This window comes from Thermobia domestica, chromosome 5, assembly GCF_964235325.1.
Source record: "Thermobia domestica chromosome 5, izTheDome1.hap1.1, whole genome shotgun sequence".
In the NCBI taxonomy this organism is placed as follows: Eukaryota; Metazoa; Arthropoda; class Insecta; order Zygentoma; family Lepismatidae; genus Thermobia; species Thermobia domestica.
The window spans coordinates 285,894,339-285,920,436 of record NC_137458.1 but is presented as its reverse complement, the minus strand read 5'-3'; the positions used below and the strand labels follow the sequence as shown (position 1 = coordinate 285,920,436).

At 33.4% G+C, this 26,098-nt stretch overlaps 1 protein-coding gene across 1 annotated transcript in view; it reads left to right on the top strand.

The window, feature by feature from the left end:
- The first annotated feature begins 4,964 nt into the window (after window positions 1–4,964).
- LOC145685567 (uncharacterized) overlaps window positions 4,965–26,098 on the top strand; it is a 29,483-nt gene continuing 8,349 nt past the window's right edge. The window contains exons 1-2 of the mRNA XM_081757959.1: window positions 4,965–5,072; window positions 14,953–15,035. Of these exons, the coding sequence (XP_081614085.1) occupies window positions 5,039–5,072; window positions 14,953–15,035 (117 nt within the window). The 5' untranslated portion in view covers window positions 4,965–5,038. The remainder of the gene's footprint in view (window positions 5,073–14,952; window positions 15,036–26,098) is intronic.

Here is a 26,098-nt window from a genome sequence, read left to right as displayed (position 1 = left end):
AGATTTTTTGGAGCTGACACCCCTGTTGTCACACGGATGCAAGTGACTTCAAGGATTTCTTTTATGTGTGAAAAATGTATGGTGAAAACCTGAAGTCGTTGGGTGCCTTACAAAAAAAAAGGGAAATTCTCTCATCATACACAAGAAATTTTTATACATATTTCACTACAGAAGCAAAAATTTTAAATCAACAGTTATGCAGAGTTAGCAGCTTCCATAATTATCCTATTAAAACTTTTTTTGGTGCGCCGTGTAGGTCAAAGACGAGGTTTCCAGATAGTTTTACGTTTGTTCCAATGTAGCCAACAAGGAAATTATATAGGCAAAGTGGGATATTTTCCGAATTTTTCACCTAAAATTGGGAATTAAAACTTAATACGTATTACTGGAAAATGTCCCACAGACCAAACAGACAGCAAACTATCTTAAAATACACTTTGGTATCCTTCTTATATATACGACAACTATCGTAGCGATATTTAATTAATTAAGCATGTCATTTCCAAATATATCATTCTTTGAAAAAAAAATCTGAATTATCTTCCCACTTAAGAGAACAAGGTCGAGTGTAAAGCTCAATTGTGCATTCTCTCATTATCAAAATGAAATTTTCAATAATACGTTGTGTAGGCCAAAGAGAAGACTTCCAGATACTGGTATATTTGTTACATTGTAGCCAAAAAGAGGGAAATGTAGCTAACAAAAGGGAAAAAGGGATTTTTCTTGACTTTTCGCTGTAAAATGGGAATTAAGATTTTCTGTGGCTGGGAAGACTGCTACCAGACTGACACAGACTATCCTAAAATATACTTCCCTATACCACTAATATATCCCAGAAATATCATGTCGATATCTAAGGACTAAACTTGCAGTTTTTTTAAAAAAAAAAAAGATGGTAAAAAGAAATGTAAAAATACCATGTTTAGGATCTAAATTCGAATTTTTTCTGCGCCACTTAATTACTCAATTCTAAAAATCTGTACTTGGTTTTGATGAGTAAGGACTGATGTTCGACTGGTGTAAGGTGACTTGGGTTTGTACGTATAGGTGCGGATTTATAAATATACATTTTGAAAATTTCTATTTTGTCTACCCAATAATAGGGAAATTTTAATTTCCGCACTTGCCAACACTGATCTCGGGATGGTCTAACTGGTCTCATAAAATAGATTTCCATACGAGGTATGTACTGATTAGTTCTAAGTACATCTCCCTAAAATGAAGGAAGCTAAAACGAAAAAGGCAAAAAAAAAAAGAAAGAAAGAAAGAAAGAAAGAAAAATTCGAAAATTTTCGAATTTTTGATTTTGGGCTCAAATTTTAGACAAGAATTCGGCATTTAGTGCAACCAGTTCCCGTCAGGATAATATGGTTCAACCATATTTAGCATAGAAAAAAATCATACCGGTATCTTAGTATTGACACAGGAGAAGATTTAAAAAGTGGCACCACAGTTGCTGCCACTTTGGCCACTCTGCCCCGAAACTGTTAATAATTTACTATAAGTATTTTATAAAGTACCAGAATTTAATAACTTGAAAGCTACATATATATAAAATTCAGACCTGCTTAAGACTATACGCGTTGTGTTTAGGCTGTGTCAGAAGTGGCTAATCCTTGTTAGAATTTAAATTTGACTAACGTTGAATTCGTGATATACATGTAAGCTGCTCAGAGAAACAGTAGTAAATGTCACTTGCAATGAAACTAAGTTGCTAAGTGGAATAGATAAAGATCACACCTGAGAACATGACGTACGTAGATCAATTTTGGATAAATGCCTTCAGATGGCAGGAGAAACTTGTTTTGTATGTGTCATCGCCTTAAATTTCTTTGGAATTTTTAACCTTCTTTTTCAGTTTCCTCGAAAGTTAGAGAATGAGACATAAGTCTATGTTCCTTAGAGCCCATGCAAATCCTGAAACCAGGTGCAATAGCTTCAAAACTGATATTTTACAAAATTGAGATTTTAAGTTCAGTATCTCAAGGTTAATTCATATTTCCCAATTGTTTGATCTAAACAAATAACTATGTAATATATGCTCTTATATTGTTTACATATTTTTTAAACCAGTTTCCTGTATATACAACTAAATGAGAGCAGTAGTCTAGTTTTTTAATATTTGATAGTTAGGCCACTTGGCATCCAAGCAGTCCAGTCAATATATATCTCCCCAATAGAGCAAGTTTGCCACTGCCTCGAGCGCCAACTCCGAGCCACTGCCTATCTGAAAGATCGAAGAGCGATATTGCGATATGGATAAAACTTGTCTTAGGCAACAATGTAATAAATGTACGACTCACTTCCGAAGCACATGTATCTGCTCCCGAGGAGCTGCTACAGTCTATTTACATACAACACGCGTTACGTTTGTATATCCAAATGAATTTTTGAATTGATCTGATATTGTAATCAATACAATAAAGTTGTATGGAATGGCAAATTCTGCAGTTTCATATTATTTCCTGAATTTCGTCAATGCGTAAGTACAATATATAGCCAATTTTCGCCACGTAAACGCCAACAAGGGGATATTATTTGACATACTTCGTGATACTCTCAGTATAATAGCGTTGCCAAACCAACATATTTAACTGTAGTGCGTGACGTGTTAGTAAAGTATCCATTTTTAAATATATATATATTTTTAATTTTCTACGTGAACTTACCATTTTTCATATTTCAGAACAGTTAAGGGTCTTCATCCCGGCGATATTAAAATACCGCTAATTTTACAGTAATTATGTGATATCTTCAAATAGATAAAAGATAATCGAAATGTGGAAAAAGAGCGCCCTAGACAATATTTTTTTACATGAGAAACCGTTATCATGACACACTTATCTGCTTTCGGTTTCGAGCCATTTTGAAAATCGGCATTTATTTTCGCGTTTTTAAACAGCTGAAAACGGAAAGCCACTAGGTGAATTTTGATAACGGTACCTCACGCAAAATAATATTGTCTAGGGTGCTCTTGTTCCATATTTCAATTATCTTTTATCTATTTGAAGATATCACATAATTACTGTAAAATTAGCCGTATTTTAATTTCGCCCGGATGAAGGCTCTTAAAGATATCAAATTGCTGTCAACGGCATTATGAGTTTTGTCTCTTCTAAGTCATATACGTAAGTTGATATACTTATCTGAACAGTTTTTGTAATTAAGTTCTTTGAACAAAGTCAAATTGTCCATTTCATTTACCTTTGTCCCACTTTGTTCGAAGTACGTCATATGATGACCGTAGTATTCGGGACAGATGATCTTTGAAAAGCACTTCTCCGTCCGTCTCCCTTATGTTATTACTAATACAGAAGCCCCACAAATTTTTATTCACTCTCAATATTTGTGATACTGTAGAGTTCTTAGTTCGCAACACTACACGAGTGTGTTGTTGTAAATGTCTACTTAATATGTAGAATTGAAACGTGTGATTATCTTTCGTATTACAGTTTGAAAACGATAAATTCATATTAAGTTGGCAACTCTGTTAATATATTGTACTACAATACATATAAAACAATGTTTTTAGTCGACAAATGAAGAGCACGAAATTCCAATGTTTCGAAACTATGAAATTGTCTCAAAGTTACAAAAAAAGTAATAAGATAAGTGATTCACTCTGTGTACACATGTTGTATTTAACTCACTTGAAATTGGCATATCAACATTACATTAATATAAAATGTTTATTAATCAACAATGACATTGCAGATAGACCCGGTTGAAAATAACCACAGTTTTCTAATGACATTTAACTTAATAATAAAATTTGTCATGCGTGTACCCAACTTGAATTAGTATTAGCATGAGAGTTTCGAGAAATGGTATTTGCTTCGAATGTAGAATTTGATGCTGAAAATAGAAAGTGCCAAATAAACCGTACGTACTCAGTAGCACATATCTCAGAAGAAAAAGGTAAACGTTTCTCTAATGCGTACTAATTTTAGATTAGTTTTAGGAAATTGAATCAAGTGCCCAAAAAGGTTCCTTGAGTACGTTTCAAGGAAAATTTTTAAGGTTAATTTAACTGTGTTGCTCTTGAATTTCTATTTGTACACTTACCCATATTGGTGAAATTAAAAGAAATATTGGACATTATGTACGGACAGGAAACAAGTTTAGTTGACTTTTACGCTTCTGGATGCACCGAAGCTGAAAATGATCCCCTTTCTTCTTGGAATGTCAAGTTTTTGCGCAATCGAAATGTAACATGGTCAAACAGGTGGCTGGAGATCGCTAAATTGGAAATGCATCATAAGAAAATAAAAATGAACATAGAAGATTAAAAGTATTTGTGCTCTCCGAAACATGAAAATACATGTATATCTGTCCGGATGGAGATCACTCACTCATATCGTAATGTGTCATGAATGAGAGTACGAGATTACAAAGAAAAAACAAAAACAATGATTCTGTTCATAAAACTAATTTAGTAAGATTACCTCTTAGATTTGTAAAACGTTGGTAAGTAATTGTGGCTACACACTTTGTTTCTCAAATACTACGAGTACGCGAGTACTCGTTTTTTTTTTTTTTTTTTTTTTTTTTTTTTTTTTTTTTTTTTTTTTTTTTGTTGTTGTTGGCCCTGATATTAGAAAACGCATATCCGACAAAGGCTTCATCAGTTCAATGACTCCAACTCAAAAAGAGGCTGGGTTTTTTTTACTGTGGTCATCAAAACATTTCTGGGAAACCGAAAGGACCCACAGTAAAACTAAATGGTGGGAAAAAATGTTCCACGATGTAACGGAATTGAAAAAAAAAGAGGAGTTTAGGTTTGTAAGCATTTAGATTGAAGGATGAAAGTGGATTAAGTAGTTACCAGTTTAGTCGTTAGAGGTATGCAGTGATAGACTCTTTCTATGCGCATCAAAGACATAGTGACATCTAGTGGCAAATTTGGGAACTTGCTGAACCGATGTGAGAGTACTCAACCTTGAGTCAGGTACATTTGCTGACTGGTACACCGTGTGAATGGAACAGTAGAATTGTGCTTAATATGTAATTGAATAATCGTTCCATTCTATACCTTTCGATGTGGATTTCCAGAACAGGAGTTTCGTGGTATCGTAAGTTATTATTGTAATAGTCCATATTAGCATAGGATAATGAGTAATCTTTAATCATTCTTTTTCATGTTATTTTTCTTGTATTTTTTTTCATTTTTTTCTTTCTTTCTTTTGACATAGTTAACTTGAATGCTTAGTTTGATTGGGGATGCCTTATTATTTATGGCGATATGGGCTAGTGTATTGCGTATTGAGTGAGATTAGAAAACTATTATTAAATTCTCTTTTTGGACATTTAATTCTTGCAAAATTAAAATTGGAATATAATTGTCATTCTCCGATGTTCATTAAAATGTAGTGATATAACTGCATCGAAAGATAGACGTTTCTGAGACAAATTTGATATGAGAGTTTTCCATAATTATTGTTATCAACGTTTAGCATTTCTCTTGTTGTTGAATTCATATATGTTTTTTTGTTAAAATAAATGTTATAGCAGAAACGTCCCTTTTTGATATTAAATTTGAATCTAACCTACATCCAACACATATTGCAGCTGAATAACCGCATTGAACCTATTGGGATTTCCTCTAGTCTCTTTGAGGCCTCACGAGGAAGTAAAAATAAAGTATTGGGGTGTACCCCCGCAAAATTATACTTGTTACAACGCATTCCAAAAGTTTTGTTACTCTATGAGTTTGTAAGTCCATTTTCTCAACTCCCAGCTTGACTACTTTCCTGACAATGTAAGATGAGTGAGTGGAGAGCAGGGGGAGCGTTTTCATCAATATATCAAAGGAAGGGAACGGAGGTATTAGGGGAACTGGAGTGTTACGATGATGGCAGACTACAACTGCTGGATGTTGTTTAGGGATCTTTCGCAGCCACCTACAAAAGGACAAGCTCCAAACGAAGTTTGACCTTTAAAAAAGACGATTTCACAAGCAATCTGACTGAGGGTGGTGTTAGTTTTTTGTCTTCACGTGTGTGCGTGTTTCTGTACATTAATTTTTGTTACCCTGTTAATGGTGTTTCTGTAAATCGCATATTTGTGTTCATATTTTTGTTCAACAATGACCACTTGTTTGTTCGAAACCCAGACGTCCCAGGACAAAACGATTGTCATTCCTGGATTCAGCGCACCCGTACGCATACGAATTAGTTAACTATACTGAAACAGCTCAACATTGTTTTATTTTTGCAGACTTATATTAGATCCGACCCAGCTCGATGTTTCAATTCCGACGTTTAGGTAAAAGAAGTATAGATGGAAAAAACACTAAAGTCGCTGTCGACGTTGTTCAGCATTCAGACATTTCAGAACCTATCTCACCAATATTTTCGTTATGCTCTGCCACAAATTTTTGTTTTACACTTCTCACCAATATGATAGGAACAGCGAAACGATCCTTAGTTAAATTGGATAAATGCATGACATTCTTCACCTGGAACACTAAAATAACAAAAATAAAGTAATACTCTTAACATTGTCTTCAGGAAACATTCAAGCACGATGTAAGCTGTGTTTGACATTTTACTAAATAAAAAATGTACAATTAACTTTCTGATTGCGTTTATTTTCTGTTTTATTATTCAAATCACAGGTTTATGGAATATCTAACCAAGATAACCGATTCCACGAATGCCTTGTCCACGGTAACCCCAGGCTCCGTATCCACCACGTGCGAGCCCATATCCACCAAGTCCATAGGGTGCAAGTCCATATCCACCAAGACCGTATCCAGCGCCAAGTCCAACACCAAGACCGTATCCAGCGCCAAGTCCATAACCACCATAAGCACCGACTACGGGAATTGTCGCAATGGAAATACGGTTATTATTCTGGCTGCTGACTCCAGTACTAAGAACGGCTAAACGCAGAAAATTCATTATTATTATTATTATTATTATTATTATTATTATTATTATTATTATTATTATTATTATTATTATTATTATTATTATTATTTTGTTAAGAAACTCTGTTCTATATATTAATGACTTCTTAATCATTTACTTATTGGTAACTGTGATTGGGTAAATTTTAAAAAATGATTACAACTGCATTATTCAATAATCCAGACTGTCTCCTCTGTAGAACTAAAATATTTATCAACAATAATAACTATTAGTATTATAATACAACTTTCCAAATGTATGATATTTAAACACATTTATAATATTTTCCCGTTGACCTGGCTTCAATGGTATTTATTATATTTATAGTAAAGTAGTTCAATTCTGCTCGTTCTTAATATATTATTAGAATGTTGATATACAGGATGTATCTTTAATGATGGGTCAGACTTCAAGGGATGATGGAGAATGACAAAAGAAGAAATTTAGGATAAAAAATTGTTATCTGGAAATGCATTAGTTCTGAGCTATAGCCCTTCGAAAATGTAAAAAAATAGAACAAAACTGAATAGAACTAGATAACGAATTGTCGAAGAAAAGTCAGGTCAAAGGAAATAGTGCATTACTTGGCCTGGATATTTGATTCATGTACAAATCGACGAGGAACAGTGGCGCCGCAAGGGGGCTTTCATATAAAAGCGCTGGTTGGGATCAGAAACGTTGGGTAAAACTTATCGAGAAGATGGTAATCGACATAGAAAGCAATTCAAGACACGGATCCATATTTGTGAAATGCAGGTATTCCAAGCTATAGCCCGCAAAAACTGAGGTTGGCTAATACAAACCAGCGAGGACGAGATAACGAATTGTCAGGAAATGGTCGGGTCAAAGGAAGTAGTGCATTATTTGACCTGGATATACGATTCATGTACAAATCGATGAAAAAACAATGACGACTCCAGTGCTCTTTGGAGTAGTTGGTCGTCAGTGTCTTCGTTGTTCCTTCCCACATAAGTGGATAGGTAGGGGAGATCCTATTTCTTGGCCGGCACGATCCCCTGATCAAATGGCAATTGATTTCTTCTTGTTGGGTTATGTAAAATCTCTCGTCTAGGTCACAATTGTAGAGAACGAAGACAACCTTCCTTGCACCAATCCTCAATGCATGTAATATCAGTAACACGAAACCAAGGATCTTCGAGAGGATGAGACAGAACTTAATACGGCGATACCGTATCTGCATCGAAACCAGGGGACGCCATTTAAAACATCTCATTCTCTCCATTACAACCGGCCTCCTACGTCACTCCAATGTCGTTTATGCCGCACGCATTTCTTGATCCAAGTATCCTGCGTTATAGGGTCGCTTTCAAAATTCGCTGATATCCGGGCTCTGCCACACCCCTGTCAACTGCCACAATTTATACCGCTTTCGTGACGCCGGCCATTCGCCTCCTGTTTTCTTATGGCGTTTAGAATCACTGCCAATTCTCCCTGGCCCTTTTTTCAAGGCTCCGGTAGTAATACATTACATGTATGTGATTCATCTCTTGCGCTGCCACTGTTCCTTATTGATGTGTAAATGAATCGAATTTCCAGGTCAAATAATGTACTATTTCCTTTCACCCTACATTTCTCCAACAATTCGATCTCTAGTTCCACTCTTTTGTATTAGTCAATCTCAGTTTCGGCGGGCTATAGATCGGAGTTGCTCCATTTCCAAAGTAGGGATCTGTCTTTTACATTGCCATTTTTGTCCTTTTCCATCATCCAGGTAAATTTTACCCAATGTTTCCGATCCCAACCAGTGCTGTCACATGAGCCCTGCCTTGCGCTGCAACTGCTCCTCATCGATTTGTACATGAATCGAATCTCCATGTCAAATTATGCACTATTTCCTTTTGACCCAACCTTTCTCCGAAAATTCGTTCTCTATTTCTATTCATTTTTGTTTTATTTTGGTACGTTTTCGGCGGGCTAAAGTCCAGAACTGATTCATTTCTGATAACAACTTCTTAACTTAAATCACTTTTTTTGTCATTCTCTTTCATTCCTTCAAATTTGACCCATCATTAAAGATACACTCTGCATAAGAGATTAGGCAGAAATTTGAAAATCAACAGTAATTAATTACAGGTAGTTTATTGATTTAAGATTCATGCTGAAAACGAGATACACAATGGACACAACTAAAAATAACACTATAGTAAGTTTCGTGTGGTTTAATTTCTCATGAGCGAAGATTAATTTTACGTCTTATGCTTTATTTTAGGGCAGCATCGCAAATGCGAGATTCAATGAAATTATAAGAAGTGCAATTTCAGAATGAAATTATAAGAAACTAGTGCTCTAAACTTTATAGTAAGATATAAGAAAAGTTACTTTAAATCATAATACCATCACTCAATTAGAGTAAAACTTTGCCGATTGTTGCAATGTATTTTAATAATATTATCAACCACATTAATTTTATATCATTCTATAACTAGGCCTAAATGATGCATTTCTGAAGTTATAATAGACATGATATAAATAAGTGTAAATTCAATAATTGAATTTAAAAGTTGTAAAAATAATAAAAAAATATGTAATGGCAGAATATAGCATACTTCAGTTAACAAATTTTATATACATACAAGAAAAAACATAGACTTTTGCTTACCATAAGAAGTTCCGAAGAACAAGGCGAAGCACAAAAGCAGAGCGGAAGACATCTGTAAATGATAAAAAGGCATAAAGTTATTACTATTTTCACTAACATATTAACTTCGTTGTTGTTTAAAATATAACCATTATTCAACTTTTCCTTTGCAAACTTAGCACTTGAACATAATACAAATATTGTCAAAAAGCAAGAAATAATCATTAGAGGCATAATTTTTGCAAATCACATTTCGGGAGGTTGAAAAAGAAAACGAAGTTTACATTCGAGACTTCCCAATATACAATGAATACCAAAAAATACTAATTTATAAAATGGAATAAACTGTATTTATTCGATCCAATACTACTAGTAAGCATTTATTGAACTTTGATGGTATTGAAAATATTTAAAAACATAAGATACATAGTTTTCTGTGTTTTATTTATGTTTTGAAATACCATTATTATAGTTGCAAATGTTTTAATATTTAAACGAACAAAAATTACAAGATACGTTAAGTAAGCTTAAATATATAATTAAATATATGTATGCAATAAAATGCGAATGAACTAGGGCAAAATATCTGATAAAAATTGCCATTTATATGTTATATATAATTAATTTATACTTCAATATGCTTATACAAGATATTTAGTGACAGCATGAACATTTGCTAACTTAAAATGAAGAAACACTAAAAAAATATGATATAAATTACAATAAGTAAAAGATAGATACTAATGATAAGAAAGTAATTTATAATAAAGCAAAACGATGGAGTAAATATAATTCTAGTTTCTTTACTTCTGTCTAGAAATGTGATATAATTTTAGAGTTAATTAGAATTAATTTCCAGAATTGACTCTTAAAAATATATTTGAGAAAATTGATTTTGTGTTTTGTATATACCTTGTTGTTAATGCTTGATTTTTAAGTACTTAAGTGTAAAGAAAGTATATAATCTTCCTTAATATACAAATTTTTGAAGGAAATCGTCACAAACACAAGAGAAAGGTTTTTAAGGAAATATGCCTGAGCAATATAACAAATGGTCTCCCTGTTCCTAAGTGTCCTTTTACATAGTGTACGGTAATTAAATTTTAAATCAAACGGTTTCCTACATTAACAACATTTCACGTTTTAAAATTATTTCAAAACTTGTATCAAATGCAAAATTGCTTTCATTATCGTATAAAAAATATTTCAAATATTACAAAGTGTTGGGATAGGAAAACGTAACAACTTCCTAAAATAGCAAGTGAGGGTAACTTTCCTTCCTTTGCTACTGGATAAAACTTGCAGAAATGGTTCATTAAATCAGTTTCAGGTATTCTCATCTGAGCAACAACAAAAATGAACGCACTTACTGTGAGTATAATTTAAATTTTAGAAATTGTTACTTCATAATGTTTTTATAATATTATCTACAGCATAAATATTTACTACGCTTTGGATTTCAGTTTTATTGATGGTCGTGTGGTTCGGATAGGATTTCAAGCTATTTGTCCACGTCCCGATAACCATGCTCAGAAAATGACACTAAACTTTAAATCAGATTTCTGCATTTGTATTGGCGTACCTGAAAAGTGTAGCTCATCTCTTTCTTTACATCATCTTACACAAAACTGATAAACATATAAGTAATGTAAAGTATGGGTTGCATTATTCCAGTAACTAGCAAAAGTTTCGAAAAACTGAATTTTGTGTCAAGACATCGGCACTTAACGTAAATATGTACTTTCGTTTATGTAAATTAGAATACGCTATATATTAATAGGGTAATTACATGAGCGAAAGTTTGATGTTCTAGAAGATAGCATATATACAGTAAATTTACACCTATGATTAAGTGTATTAAGCAAAACTCAATGTTACACTGTAAAAAATCGTTGTGTTATTTCAACGAAATGCCTATGTGTTAACTCGATTGTTTTAAAATATAACACAAAGAGGTGGTTAGAACAACTCACATTCCATTTGGAGTTATGTGTCCAATACCAGTAGCTAAAATGACACACAGCCTGTGTGTTGAATTGACACAAGTGTAGAATCTTCGGTGTTGTTTCCTGCGTGACTGCCAAATATATTTTAGCATCTAATTATAAAGACTTACGTATTGAAGCTACAAAGAAACACGGTAGAAATAATATCCATTTATTCACAAAATTGCAACATGCAAAACGCGTGATGTGTTCTCAATTGTTTTACATAATGTTTCTGAGGAAATATATCAACAACAAGAAACAACACTATATTACTTTGTCACTCCTACACTGCACTAGAGCTCACCAGTCAACACCGGGAACTGTAATTCAAAAATGGCGGAAAACAAGTACAAACACAGTTAAGAAGCAATCATATTATAAGGATATAGGTAAGAGTTTCCTTTCATTCTTGTACAAGATGTTACTGAAGTTTGAGTTTCACACCATCAAGAAATACATCACAGTAATTGATGGGGAGGACAACAAAATGAGGCAATGCTATGAAGATTTTCTAAATGAAGTTTTCCGTAGTTTACTATTGTTATTTTAAAATTAGAATTTGTTTCCTTCTTCGGCCTGCTAACATTTTAACAGGGCATTTCAAGAAGATCTTCGTTCGGAAATTCTTGACGAAATTGACGGTGTTCACGAATTAATCTCTTGCAGTTTTTTTTTCCTTTAAGTTCGTTAGTTTCGTTATTTCTGAATATGATTAATTCTTTGTCATGTTAATTAGCTAGTATACAAAGATGGCGAACTACCGTAAGCGTAAGCATGCACACTACAAGCTTTCCCAACACAGAAAAAGGGTTGCATCAACAACGCACACGGAGTTATTTCAACACCGAAATAGGTGTCGTAGTAACACAGAAGTGGAATCGAACTAACACCAAAACCAGTGTTAATTTGGTGATCTGATCTGTAATTTTAACACAGGTCTATGTGAATTAACACCAAAACGGTGCTACTTATATGGCTTTGACATTGAATTATGACACAGATGGTGTGTTGAAATAATTAGAAAATGATGTTGAAATAACAATAATATTAATATTTGACACGGTGTAGTATTAACACAACATAATTAACACACTACACAATGTGTTACTTTCTTCTTTTTGTGCAACACCGCCACAAAGTAATACACAACACTTTTCCCCAAACTACCGACCCTGACATGGTGTCGAATCAGTACCGAAAATTGTAACACAGATCCAAATTTAACACTGGTCAACACCACTTGTTTCTTAAAAACGTAACAGACCTCCGGTTTTAGACGCCAACATCGCGGGGTCTGTGTTGAATTAACACCACATAGTGGTAGTCAAGCTGGAATCACTGTACTCTGTTAAAATTAAGTTGACTTAACAGAACCATTTTTTACTGTGCAGGAAGATTCACTTCTGTTCTCTCTAAGAACACAAAAATGATTTCAAAGAAAAATATGTTACTTTTCTAATATATTTATGTAATAACTAGATGACGAGATCAATTATATAAAGTTTAAAGATGTATAATATAAATATTCTTCTCTACTATACAGAGTATTCGAGAAATCCCAGTGCTGGTTTTGAGTATCACACAGAGCGATGCCAATGTAATTTTGGTTTATTTCTTTCGTGCATACCATAGTTGAAAAAAATAAGTAAAAATTTTCAGTTTTACTTTCCACGATTATTCCGGCTAGGCTAAAGGAGACGGTTATGATGATAAAAGAATGAAATGGTGGAATGAAGAAAGTGGAAGGAACCGGAAGAATCTCGAGAAAACCAACGCACACATTGTTTTTCCGCCACAAAGCTCACTTGGCGCAAGCTGAGATCGAACAAGGGACCCCTAGCATCACAGACGAACGCTCTACTATTGATCCACAGCGGCCCTCGTAACACAGTTGAATCGTACTTACATATACAAACTATGAAAGTGGACGTGAACATACTCCTTTATGCTGTTTACCTGTTGGGGAGCGTGCTGTGTTTATCGTACGGAGAGAGGACTGCATTTGACACATCCTGAAGAAATCACACGATTCTTCTGATCAAGACCTTGCTTTGAAAGGAAGTTCTTTGCAAAAATATCTTTAGACGCAGTCATTACCAGTGGCATTTTTTACATGTGCGCAGTCATTGGTGCTCTCACAAACAGAACATTAACCGCTCATCAATTATGGAACTGCAACCACTCAAATCATCCACAGCTTCACAATGGGAATCATCACTGCCATTGTATGCAGATATACCGGACACGGCTCTCTGTGGTCACGAAACACTAATAGCAATAAAACACAACTATTAATACTTGTCTCTATGACACTTAAATTTATAGTAATGGGGACTTTTCTGACAACCTGTAGTCACAAATCTCGTAGCTATGCCTATATACTTAGTGCTACAAATTATTATTTCTAATGGAACAAATTAAAAACTCAGGACAACGAAAAATTCCAAGTATCATAAATAAGATTTTAATAAGAATGTTCTGGTTATGTTGCTCGCCCAATGTCCTTTGCTTCAAAGTACACATTGCCATTCATTTAAGGGAAGACATGAATTACTGCATTCGTTAAAGCATATTTGCGACAAAGCATATCTTATGCTTTTACTCCTTGCGTGATCTTGTCCTGTCCTATCAGAAATTGACGCTCTTACTCTCTTTAAATCAGAACATTTTATTCTCAATTTCAGAATAAAGCTGCAAAGTACTGCTCGTAATATTTATATGAACAATTGCAGTAAAACAACAATATATCTTTAAACGAGTGTTTTGCTACAGAATTTCAAAGCAGTGTGGAAACCTAATGTTGGAAAGTTGAAGTATTATGTGTTTGCAAAATTACACTTGCAAAATTACACTTTACAAAATTAAGTTTCCGAACATTTTGAAAACACAGCTTGTGGTTCTTTTATAAAACTGTAACAAAACCAACTTACGTATATTGAATAGGTTAATAATGTTTTCTATATAGCTACATACCAAGTTATCATTAGTGGAACCCGATCGTCTTTCTTCTGTGTATATCCATCCAAGTGTAACTGCGACCATCCAAATGCGATCCTTCCACTATCTTACGCACAAAATGGAACGAATGTTAAGAATAAAGAGTAATTTGAGTAAGTTTCGTTAGTATTCGAGACAAGACCGAAACTGGGATTGGTTTCGTCTTCATTTTTTAAAGAAATACAAATATATGTCTCAGTTTCTGTCTCCTATCGTGTAAATCTCGACATGTTAAGAATCTGTCTCGTCTCAGGGCCACCTTAATCTTTATCTCGTAGGCATCCGTAGCCCTGGTGATAGAAAAACGTTGCATTTCATGCATTTCTATGAATGCATTTTAAAAGTCAATAACAAATTAGCCTTCACTTGTGTAATCCATTTGAAATTCTATGATTTCTTTTAAATTAATTTTGCAAGTACTTTAAACATTTATTTTGATTTTTTTTTGTTTTCAAAGTTGTTTTCGCCCTCGTTTCCCTTGCATCTTCAGCCTATGCAATTGGTGTTATTGGTGGAATTGGAGCAGGTCTGGATTACTATGTAAGTATGATCATAGGTTTATTTTTTGGAAGTGTGGTAAATTACTATTACTTAAAAATAACGATACAACACAATTTTAACCTTTCAAATTTCAAATCCAATTAGATTAGATCATGTTTCAAAGCCACATCTGACGAATCTGGCCATTTTGGTACCTTTTAAGTTTTTTCATAGTACAATAGATAATATTCAATGTAGTTTGTACTGTACATGAAATTATTTACAAGACATTAATCAATCAGTGCAATCTGGGTTTGAATTGTGATCAAGTTTCTGCCATCTTTCTAGATATCTTAAATGAATTAGAAATAGATAGTTTACCAATAGATAATGCAGTAATCAGAAAACCTTCACTACACTATTTTTAATTTCAAATGGCCCTGTTGATAATTATGTACAAAACTAATTTGCCAGTTATATGTGTTTCACTTACAAGGTATCTGCGAGATGTAAATGTGTGAATGTTCTTCATAAATGTTATCTTTAATACATTAGTAGAACATGTGTAAGCGGCAGCCAAGGCTAGTACAGAAAGAGACGTTACTCAGATAGATATATATATATATATATATATATATTATTTTACTCTGGCTAAAACGAAATATAAAAAATATATTTGATATATTAGGAGTGAATGTATTGAAAACATGGATTAAATATTAGGGTAGTACAGTATATTGTACTTATTTGCTTTTGCATTTTTGACATAAATGCATACACTCATTAACACTTATACGATTTTGCTTAAAGCTTCACGATATGTTATACACAAATATTAATCTAGTCACAGGTATTTCATAAACTGTTTCAGATTTGAAATCCTCTCTGCTAGTTCTCGCCTGATATGATTAAGAATATTTTAGAAACGAATAACATCAACAGGAAAGCGTTCATTTATGTTTACTTCGGAATGTATATTTCTACAAGATATATTGTTGTTGTTGTTGTTGTTGTTGATTTTAGTTTAGCGTCCCTTTCAGCAGCGAGGCTATATGAGACGTGGACCTACTGATTAACATGGAATCCGAACCACATGAGCTCCCGCCGGGAATCGAACCCGGATCTCCCAAGATATATCGTATATACAATTAAAAATACTTTATATCTCCCAGTGTATAGTAAGATATACATATCTTGTTTCAAGGCTTATCCACGATACCAGTTTGGCTATGCAGTGAGTGACCGCCTCACAGGAGACAACAAGCAACAGACTGAAGTTCGTGATGGTGGAGTCGTGAGAGGCCAATACAGTCTTGTTGAGTCCGATGGTAGTGTAAGACAAGTTACTTACGGTGCTGATGACGTAAATGGATTTAATGCCATTGTAAGACGAGTTGGTGGAAACCTTCACGCTGGAGTCGGAGGTTACGGATATCTAGGTTAAACATCCTCATCTCGTATAAACTGTATTTTAAAATAATGAATAAATTATGACAATGTATTTAAATTTCTATTTTATTCCTTCCAACATTACTTACTTGATCTCTTCTTGTCGAAGAAAAACAATAATGATTATTCTGAAAGCATAAAATGCACTCCGAAATACTATTATTTACGAAAGTTTTCTCCTGCGTGTTCATGGGTTTTGGGCAAAAATAATGCTATAAAAGCACTGTCATTTTATGATATACCATTCTAGTGTTGCTTTCATCATCCAACAAAATAAAGTTAAACATTAATATTTCACCAATATAATTGCATTTGTGAATGGCTACTCTTTCCCTGACATTTTTCATCCAGTTACACCAAATTTTCATTCCAACAAGAATGAGTCTTACAGTACTAATCTAGTAAGTAAACTGTCAAACTCTATAAGATACGTGTACGCACACTTGAATGCATAATTTCGACCTAGATACTGGCTTGATCTATGTTATCCAAACTAATATATAGCGACTACTGGAATTTAGTTTTCATTGTCAAATACAAGTTAATTCTAAAATATGATAATTTATCCCACTGGACATTACATTTTATTTTATTTGTTACGACTATTCATGTGATGTTTTATCCAAGCATTTGCTTCCTTATGTGGTCCTTTGTAGCGTAGTCCCTGTTGCTCTCGCTTTCGGTGCGAGCGGTCCCGGGTTCGATTCCCGGTGAAGACACCCGGTCGAAAATGTGCAAATCGCTTTCTCAGGCCAGCCATCCTGAATGAGGTTTCCCTGGCATTTCCTCATTCACACCGGGCAAATGCCGAGATGGTACCTAGCTTATAGGTTGCAGGTTGCTTCCTTCCTTCCTTGCTCCTTACTTTCTTTCCTTTTCCCGGGTAGTGAGCTCACCGAGGGACGTCGTCTGTCATTCATCACAAGCTAAATGGTCTTAGATGACGAAAGCCCAGAATTGTAAATCCTAAATCCTAATTTACTGCTTTAAAATCTAGTGTAAATCTTGTAGGTATAGGCAGACACAGGAAATTTACCCGATATTTCAATATTGAATATAACGCAAAACCACTGCTAGTTTTGTAAGTTATGGTAGAAGAAGTAAACTTAAGAACCTGTGAATGAAACGAAATTTCAATCTGTGTGTAATTGACATTTCGAAAGTCAAACCTTCCCAATGTAGTTTCAATATGTGACTTTAAGATTAGTGTATGCTATTGTGTTAGATAGCCGCTACTTGTATTAGTAGGCACGGTTACTAAGTGGAAAATAGTTAATCTCTTCGGGACGGTTAACTGGTTCAATTCTCGGTAACCTAACTTTGTGGTAGATAACATTGCGGATAGATGGTTCTCCTGAGGATTTGTTGATTCCTTGATAGTTTCGTTTTACCAATTATTTTTTTTATATATTTGTACTCATTAATACTCATATTACCCCAAAATAAATGTTAACACATTTTCATAATCATTATTTTAATTTTTCTGTGATACAGGTATAAGTTTAGTCCAAAATACAGAGAATATATATTCAAATATCAAATATCAAATTATGAAACTTAATAAAGATTGAAGTATATATATTTCCTGCTTAAAATAACTTCAGAATTTATCGGTAACATTTCCCGGTACGTTGATTCAATATATCAGGTCACTTAACATTTGGGTTGTCTGTTTTAACTACAGTGAAACATCCCTTCATTAATTAATAATGAGGTTTAGAGCTGCAATTTCACCCTCTAACTTAATCGAATATTTACATTTGGAATTTTATGAATAAACAAAATAATGTTAAAGATCAAAAATGCGAATCAATGGTTTCCTCATTCTTAAATAAGAGTATATACCGAATTGATATAACTGAATATGTGTTTCGTTTTGAACACACGAATAATGGACACAAAATATAGCTTCCATCCGCTCTAATGGAAGTGGGTGATGTACTGCACATGATACTTTTTAGTATTATACCTCTTGTCATTCATGAATTCTATGATGGTATTCCGCGCTACATGAGACTTGTTCTGAGGGTGAAAGGTTGAATTATTTTTGAGTGTAACGTCACTTCCAGCAGCGTGGCTAACGTATATAAGACATGAAAGTACCGGTTAACATGGGATCCGAACCACATCAACCTGCCAGGAATAGAACTCTGGTCTCCCACGCCAAAGGCGCGTAAGTTAAAGCCATCAACGGATTCTGAATGGAGCATAAGATGATCCAACACAATATTAATCAGATAAATTGCAAATTTTTAACTGTTTATATGAAAGAAATAAACGTCTAAACTTATCGAAACAGATCACGTGAATAATAGGAGGGTATAATAACATTCCGAATGCAGTGTATCACGCAGTACCATGAGGTAGAGTGGATATTAACATCTGTATCCTCTCCCTTCTCCAAACCAAAAATTTTGAATTATGCTGAGTTCCGGGTTGAAACCTTCATTTCAATATTCCTCAAATCACGCCGCAGGAGCTTCAGCTGTTTACATGCGTCCATTATTATCCTGGAATACAGTGCTATTGCAGAAAGCAACGTCTTTAACATACCATGTATATACTCCTTTATGAACTATGAGACAGTCACTGTCAGTGGCGCGCCTGATTAGTGCTAGTACAAGATCCATGGAAGACCAAGATTTGCGACCCACATCACAGAACCTCTTCTAGCACATGTTTAACGTTTGGTAAAGGAAACTGCGGCCTATCATTTCTTCAAAATTTGTGTGTGTTTGTGTGTTCAACCATACGCGTACGTATGTAGCATAATAAAGTGAAGGATGATACATCTGTCAGTATTACATATTTTTAGTCATCAGTGGTGAATGTTGCACCTATTTGCTTTACGATCGGCATTTTACTAAAACTTGTTGCTCCTTTATTAGTGATTCTACTGTGCAATGTAACGTCGGATGGTCAGGTGATGTAACTCACGTTACACCGTGATCCTGGACACAGCCAGTGGGAAGTGTTATTTTAATTTCTAGATCAAATGACCTGCCGTCGCACGACAGTTCTAAATGGGGATTTGCAGGACCTATGACTGAAAGTTTTATTCCAAACACCTCTCGTCTTCACCAGCGTATTTTTGTAGTAGGTTGTATACGTCATTCTTGCCTTCGACTTTGCCCATCGCAACATACTCAATACATTTGATACGTTCGTCACGCTAGCGTCAAATAACAGAACGTCTAAAATTCGATTTTTATGGAAATCAGAGATTTAGTGAGTTTTACAATATCCCTGTCTGTACAGCTCATTGCACACTGCTGTTCTACTGCTGCTTAAAGAACGGAATTTGCCTAACACACCACAACCAAGAGTCCCGTTGAGGTCACCGTTGCCAACCCTAACATTTGACGTGTTTCCAGGACAGATAATTCCTATATATGTATTATTTAACCATTATATATATATATATATATATATATATATATATATATATATATATAACCATTATATTGTTAAATATATTCAAATCGTTTGCTTGTTTCTAGTTATTACATAGAATGAATTACCAAATCACTTTCTCTAGTAACGTAGCAATAACCAAAATCCGTTTTGCCAGAACTGATCTTTCAAAAATAGGCCAATTTGTTCCATTATTATATTAGATCTTATATTTAATACAATTTGAAGTAATATCCTCGTTGGTTTTCTGTTTGCGGTAGGTTATTTATTTTCACTATAATTCAGAGTTGTCGGTATTAGGATATACTGTAATCGGAGGTGATATCAGGAATTTCTTATGTATATGGAAAATAAATAAGAAAAGAAGAGATAAAATTAGTTTTATTCCAAGAAATAAGTAAAATTGTATTACCTACGATATTAGGCTTCTAAACTGTGCTATCTTCAAATGTTGAAATTCTTTTAGAACGGGTATGTCCTTCGTTCGCATATCTGTACATTGACAGGTGTCACAGAAAGTCTGGTAAAATATATCGGAAAATACATTTCTTTGGCAATGGACTGAGCATCCAAATAGTAGGCTCGACCTTCTACAATAAAACTCTATTGAAACTGCAAGTGGTAGATTTCAACGTTTCCAGTTTCAACATTGATCGTCCAGATTAAAAATAGTAATGTATAGCACAAAGCTTTCTATTTTCCTTGCTTTATTGAAATTGTTTCGCCATTGTAACACAACATACTCTAACACCCTCAACACTCTACCTAAACAAAGAATGTTAAAAAATTCTAGTATCTCATTTTTAAAATGTATTTGCATACAGGGAAAAGTGTAGGATATTTCAAATAATGTTTCCTTTTTTTTAATCAATTCAAAGTCCCGACAATAGATTCCATGTTCTCCAGTAACCTTCTATTGGAACCGAAAGTGTTATCAATCACACATTTCCTGTTGTGAAATTGATATATTTAGAACAATCGCTTTAGTCCATAGCGACAAGTGGTTCTTTATAATCAAACCAGGATGCAGTCTCCATTTCTATTTCTTTACTAAAACCGCAAGTGGTGTAATTCATCCATTCCTGGTTTTGAAGTTGATCGTCACCGAATGAAAACAGCAATTGATAGCGATAAGAGCTTTCTCCAATCTATTCAGAGTTACAAGAAAATATACTATAACCAACGATAACAACCAAACGAAACCGAAATTGATTGAAATTTATTAGTATTTCCAGTTTTAATATTCATTCCTGTAAAACAAATAATAAGAGGTATCGAAAAGGGGCTTTTCGAACTCGATTCGGCCTCCCAAGAACGGTTTCAAGTACGTCAGGACTCTCTATTCAAGCTAGATGAGATAAAGATAATTTATTTCTGGTTTCAACCTTTATCACCATACAATGAAAGCGACAACAGGTAGAGACCAAGGTTTTTGTACCAAATTGATTTATCATTTTAAGGAAATATTTCGTTTCCACTGTATCACTCTACGAAGAAATTTACAACTTAATGGGTTTCTCTCTCACCATTACTGTGTTGTAACCAGAAGTCATAGATCTGTTAAAGATTGAATTCTTTTGAAAGTATTATTTCAGAGCTGTGGAGGTTGCCTTGATTGTAATGTTAATTCATTTCTGCTTTTAGTAAGGGTATTTTTAACTTCTACTGACTGTAATTATAGAGACTGAATTCTACAAACTGTAACTCCTTTGCTAGATATAAGTCAAACTCGCTGTCCGTAAAAGCAGGTTAAATTACTTATTTCATATAGTCTGAAACTTCTATTTTTGTTTCTATGATCTGAATTTTATCATCCGTTTTAGCATGGCGGTCATAAGAGATGTAGACTTGCTGGCTAACCTGTGATCTGAACTGCATGAAAACTCATCGAGAATGGAATTGACTCCCTTATACGATAGGAGCGTTGGTTAGCCACGTTGCCGCAAAGAAGCTTGCTGTAACATTTTAGAGAAACAAATCTTTTGTTATTATAAAAATAAGATATGATCTAGTTTCACTATAAGAAAAGGGAACTGTTAATTTGGATTTAGCTACTAAATTGAATTAACATCCATTTTAACACCCAGAATATATTGCATCAATTCGATCAAAATCGTTATCCTTTATCGTTTAGGGTTGTATCGAAAGTCTAATAACTGCTCAACATTTTACTAGTAAGTAACTGCCAATTTTGTGAATCAAAATGAGTACAACGTACATATAAAGCATTCGATATCCATAATGAAGAACATGAAGTCCATTGAAACGCGATGAAACAGTATTCATGAAACCACTGACTGACTAGTACAAGTTGATAGAAGATACGTAAACCTAAATTTATTCTTTAGACACAGTAATGAAAAGTAAAAAGAAAGTTTGAAAATAAGTTTTGGTAGTGCATTAAGTGTTTTGTTTGTGTATGAAGTGTAAGTAAAACGAACTAATGGCAAGAACACACTTAAATCTTCATTAAATTAGTATTAACTCTATCGCAAATATTAATAGCGAGAAATGAAATCATAGTTCTGGATTCTTTGCTGGTAGAGAGGAATAAACGTTACGGTTTTAGAAAACAATCTTGTGAGAACAGTATTTCGAGAAACACAGAAAATAAGATACAAACTTCACAATAATAAAACGCGTATTGCGTTCAGGTGATACTAACTGGCCTATCTTGTAACCTTGTAAGGGTCTTAAATGACATGATATACGTACTTACAATACTTTAGGTGCCAACTAGTAATGCACTAGTACCAGAACTGTTGGGACTCTATAAATTAAAAATAAAATATGCGCTTATCTTTAAGGAAATTTCTGTATCGCTAATTATTATTATTACTATTACTATTATTATTATTATTATTATTATTATTATTATTATTATTATTATTATTATTATTATTATTATTATTATTATTATTATTATTATTATTATATATTTGTTATATATACAAATGAATATCTTTCTTTCTACATAAAAGATCTTACATATCATTTACTTTGTATCAAAACAATATCATTTAAATCTTGGAACGACTGTAAGGTTTACTTGCAGACATATTGTTTACAAGGGCGCCGATTTCTCTTTAACTTAATGTATAGATGCAGAAGGCATATTAGAGGATCTTATGATAAATTGAATTTAAATTATGCCAAATATTGTATATTCATAAATACAATGTGGGGTCCACACGAGCTTCGGAGCCCCCCCCCCCCTCCGAGCATCGGCGCCCTTGACAGTTTATATTTCTAGCGTTATGAGTCTCAATTGCTATGTGAAAATATTTGTTCCATATTCTGTCTACACTACTAAGGAAACATGCATTTTATATGGGGTTTCAGCAATGCAATTCACCGAGCTACTTACTTGAGAGGTCAACAGACCACTAAACAAAGTAACTTTTCTCAGAATTAGCAGCATCAAACAATATTTCAAATCCTCAAAAAGAGGTCTAGATTCCTACGATATATCCCACAGAAAAGAAGATATTTTATTCTTGAAATGCGTTTATTTTCTATTTTATTTTCCAAAACATCATTTTCTCAGACTCTTAACCAAGATAACCAATTCCACGTAGACCTTGCGCACCATATCCCCAGGCTCCATATCCACCACGTCCATAAACTCCAAGACCATATCCTACGCCAAGTCCGTATCCACCAAGACCGTAACCGGCACCAAGTCCATAACCACCAAGACCGTATCCGGCACCAAGTCCGTAGCCACTATAAGTACCGACTACGGGGATTGTGGCGAGAGAGAGCCGATTGTTATTTTGACTACTTATACCACTGCTATATAGGACAGCTAAACAAAGTACAAAATGAAAATTTTGCCAATGAGTTATGCAATACATAAAGAATTCCAAATTATAACCTTAAATGTACTTCTTATGATAAATTACAGCAAATATTAAACCAAATGTAAAGAAGTTTACATTTAAATACTTTAATCGTAGAACTCAATATTTTGTAAGTTAGTTAAGTATTTTCAGATCTATCATTGGAAAAGCTTCACGCAGGATCTTCAGTAAATGACAAATATATCATAAAAATATTTACGAAACATTCTGTTCAATTTTCACAATGACACGTTTAAGTTTTTTCATGCTTTGTTTATGGATACATCCATATCACCATAATGACATTATCACTTAATAGATTTTTCCCGATTTTATATTTTTACCTTTCCCAAATGAAGGAATAAAAAAAACTAGGTTAAACGTGGAAGGATATTCGAAATTGTTTCTGAAAGTCTAATTGTTACATCCCAAAACAAAAGAATGTAAATTCTATTCGTTTAAATAAATTCGTGAGTACTATACTGTTACTAAAGTTCATTTAAGTACTTTCCACTGGTCTAGTGAGTAGTGTGTGTGATCTTCCCTGCAGATGGTCCCAAGTTTAGATGTCGCTAGGAGAGAACGGAACCTTTTACATTGGTTCACCTTCACCCTTTAACAGCAGGTGCACGTTTCAAATAGCTTTGTTACTACGAATGGACGCTAAATTTCAACATACACACAAATAAACAAGAAAGTTGCTTTCATGTAGGAATTTAAATCAGAACCGAGAAAGGAAGGAAACCAACCAGCAAATATAGCTGAATAGGAGCATTATTATGGCAGTAGTCAAAAGTAGTTTTTATGATAAAAGGCAGGAGCATATATTTCCTTTATTTGGAAATTATTCTTATGCAGTAGATTTTCTGAGAAAAGCTAGATGTCGAGCTAATACATATGTTAAGCATTTAACTAAGTAAATATATGCATACCATAAGAAGTTCCGAAGAACAAGGCGAGACATAATACGAGAGTTGAGGACATCTGGAAAGAGAACAGAGATATATATTAATTGTAAATCTACAATAAAGGTTCAATTAAAGCATTCGAAAAGTTGAAGTGAATTAAATATTCCTAATTAAATTTGTCAACGTAGGCCCCTCCTCATAGATGCTATCAGCTACATGTGAAAAAAAGTTATTCATTTTCGGGTGTCGTTTGGCAATAGTCAAATATAACTCAACTGTAGAAAACATATTTCAAAATTTTATCATCTTCTTCAAATAAATATTGACAGACTTTAATTATTGAATTATCGTACAATCTTAAATTTAGCAAATAATACACGTAGATTTACTGCCTCAAAATTGTAATAGGAATTTAACGAAAAAATACATATGAGAAAATATTACTGAAATTAACATTGTCCCTGTGAACAAATAATGATGATCTGGATTGCAGAAGAAAATAATAGCTTATTCAATTATTATTATTATTATTATTATTATTATTATTATTATTATTATTATTATTATTATTATTATTATTATTATTATTATTATTATTATTATTATTATTATTAATAATAATAATAATAATCTTATCCTTACAGGAAATATAACTCAACTCTTTATTGCTTTGAGAATCTTGCTTCAAAGAATTTAGATTATTCGGAAATTCTAAAGAAAATATATGGCATATTGCATCAGAATAAGAATAAGTTTATTGAATAGTATTGACTAATTTACTTTCTAATTATCATCGAAAAATAACTAAACTTTGCGTGTTTCAACTGTAAGCGATGAGAACAATCAGAATGTCGTAGAGAAAATATACAGAATATCGTAGAAAAAATATACAGAATGTCTTATCAAAATCGATTATTTATCTCACATGATTTATACTAGGAAATTATTTTTGTGTATGGAAAAAAATTGGTGTAATTGTATATTTTAGCCCTTATTTTTAATGGATTCCACTTTCAAACAACAGGATAATTTCTCGAACTGGAGGGAAAAATATATTTGAAATTTCATTACAATAGGATAAGTTTGGAAAGATTTATCGTGTAGGAACGATTATTAACACAAAATGTTCAGTTGATTATGAATAGTATAGAATTTTACTAAACTAAGGTAAATTACAGTTTAAATAAATATAGTTTATACAGAAGATAAATGGTAAGAAAATACATAAATTTATGTAAGACCCGTTCCTTAGCAATGGCAGCATTTATACAAGTATATATATGAGAGAGAGAGAGAGTTTTAAATTACTTTATCACACAAAACATCATGTGCAATGCAAATTTAACAACCCTACAATTTTGTGATCTAGTACACAATGTATAATTGAACACTCTCATAAAGAATATATTTATGTGTAATGATATTGAGAAATAACTGTGTGTACGTTACCATTTTGATGTGATTAATTTTCGTTGTATTCTGAATGAACTGTAGTAGGTGAATATCTTGT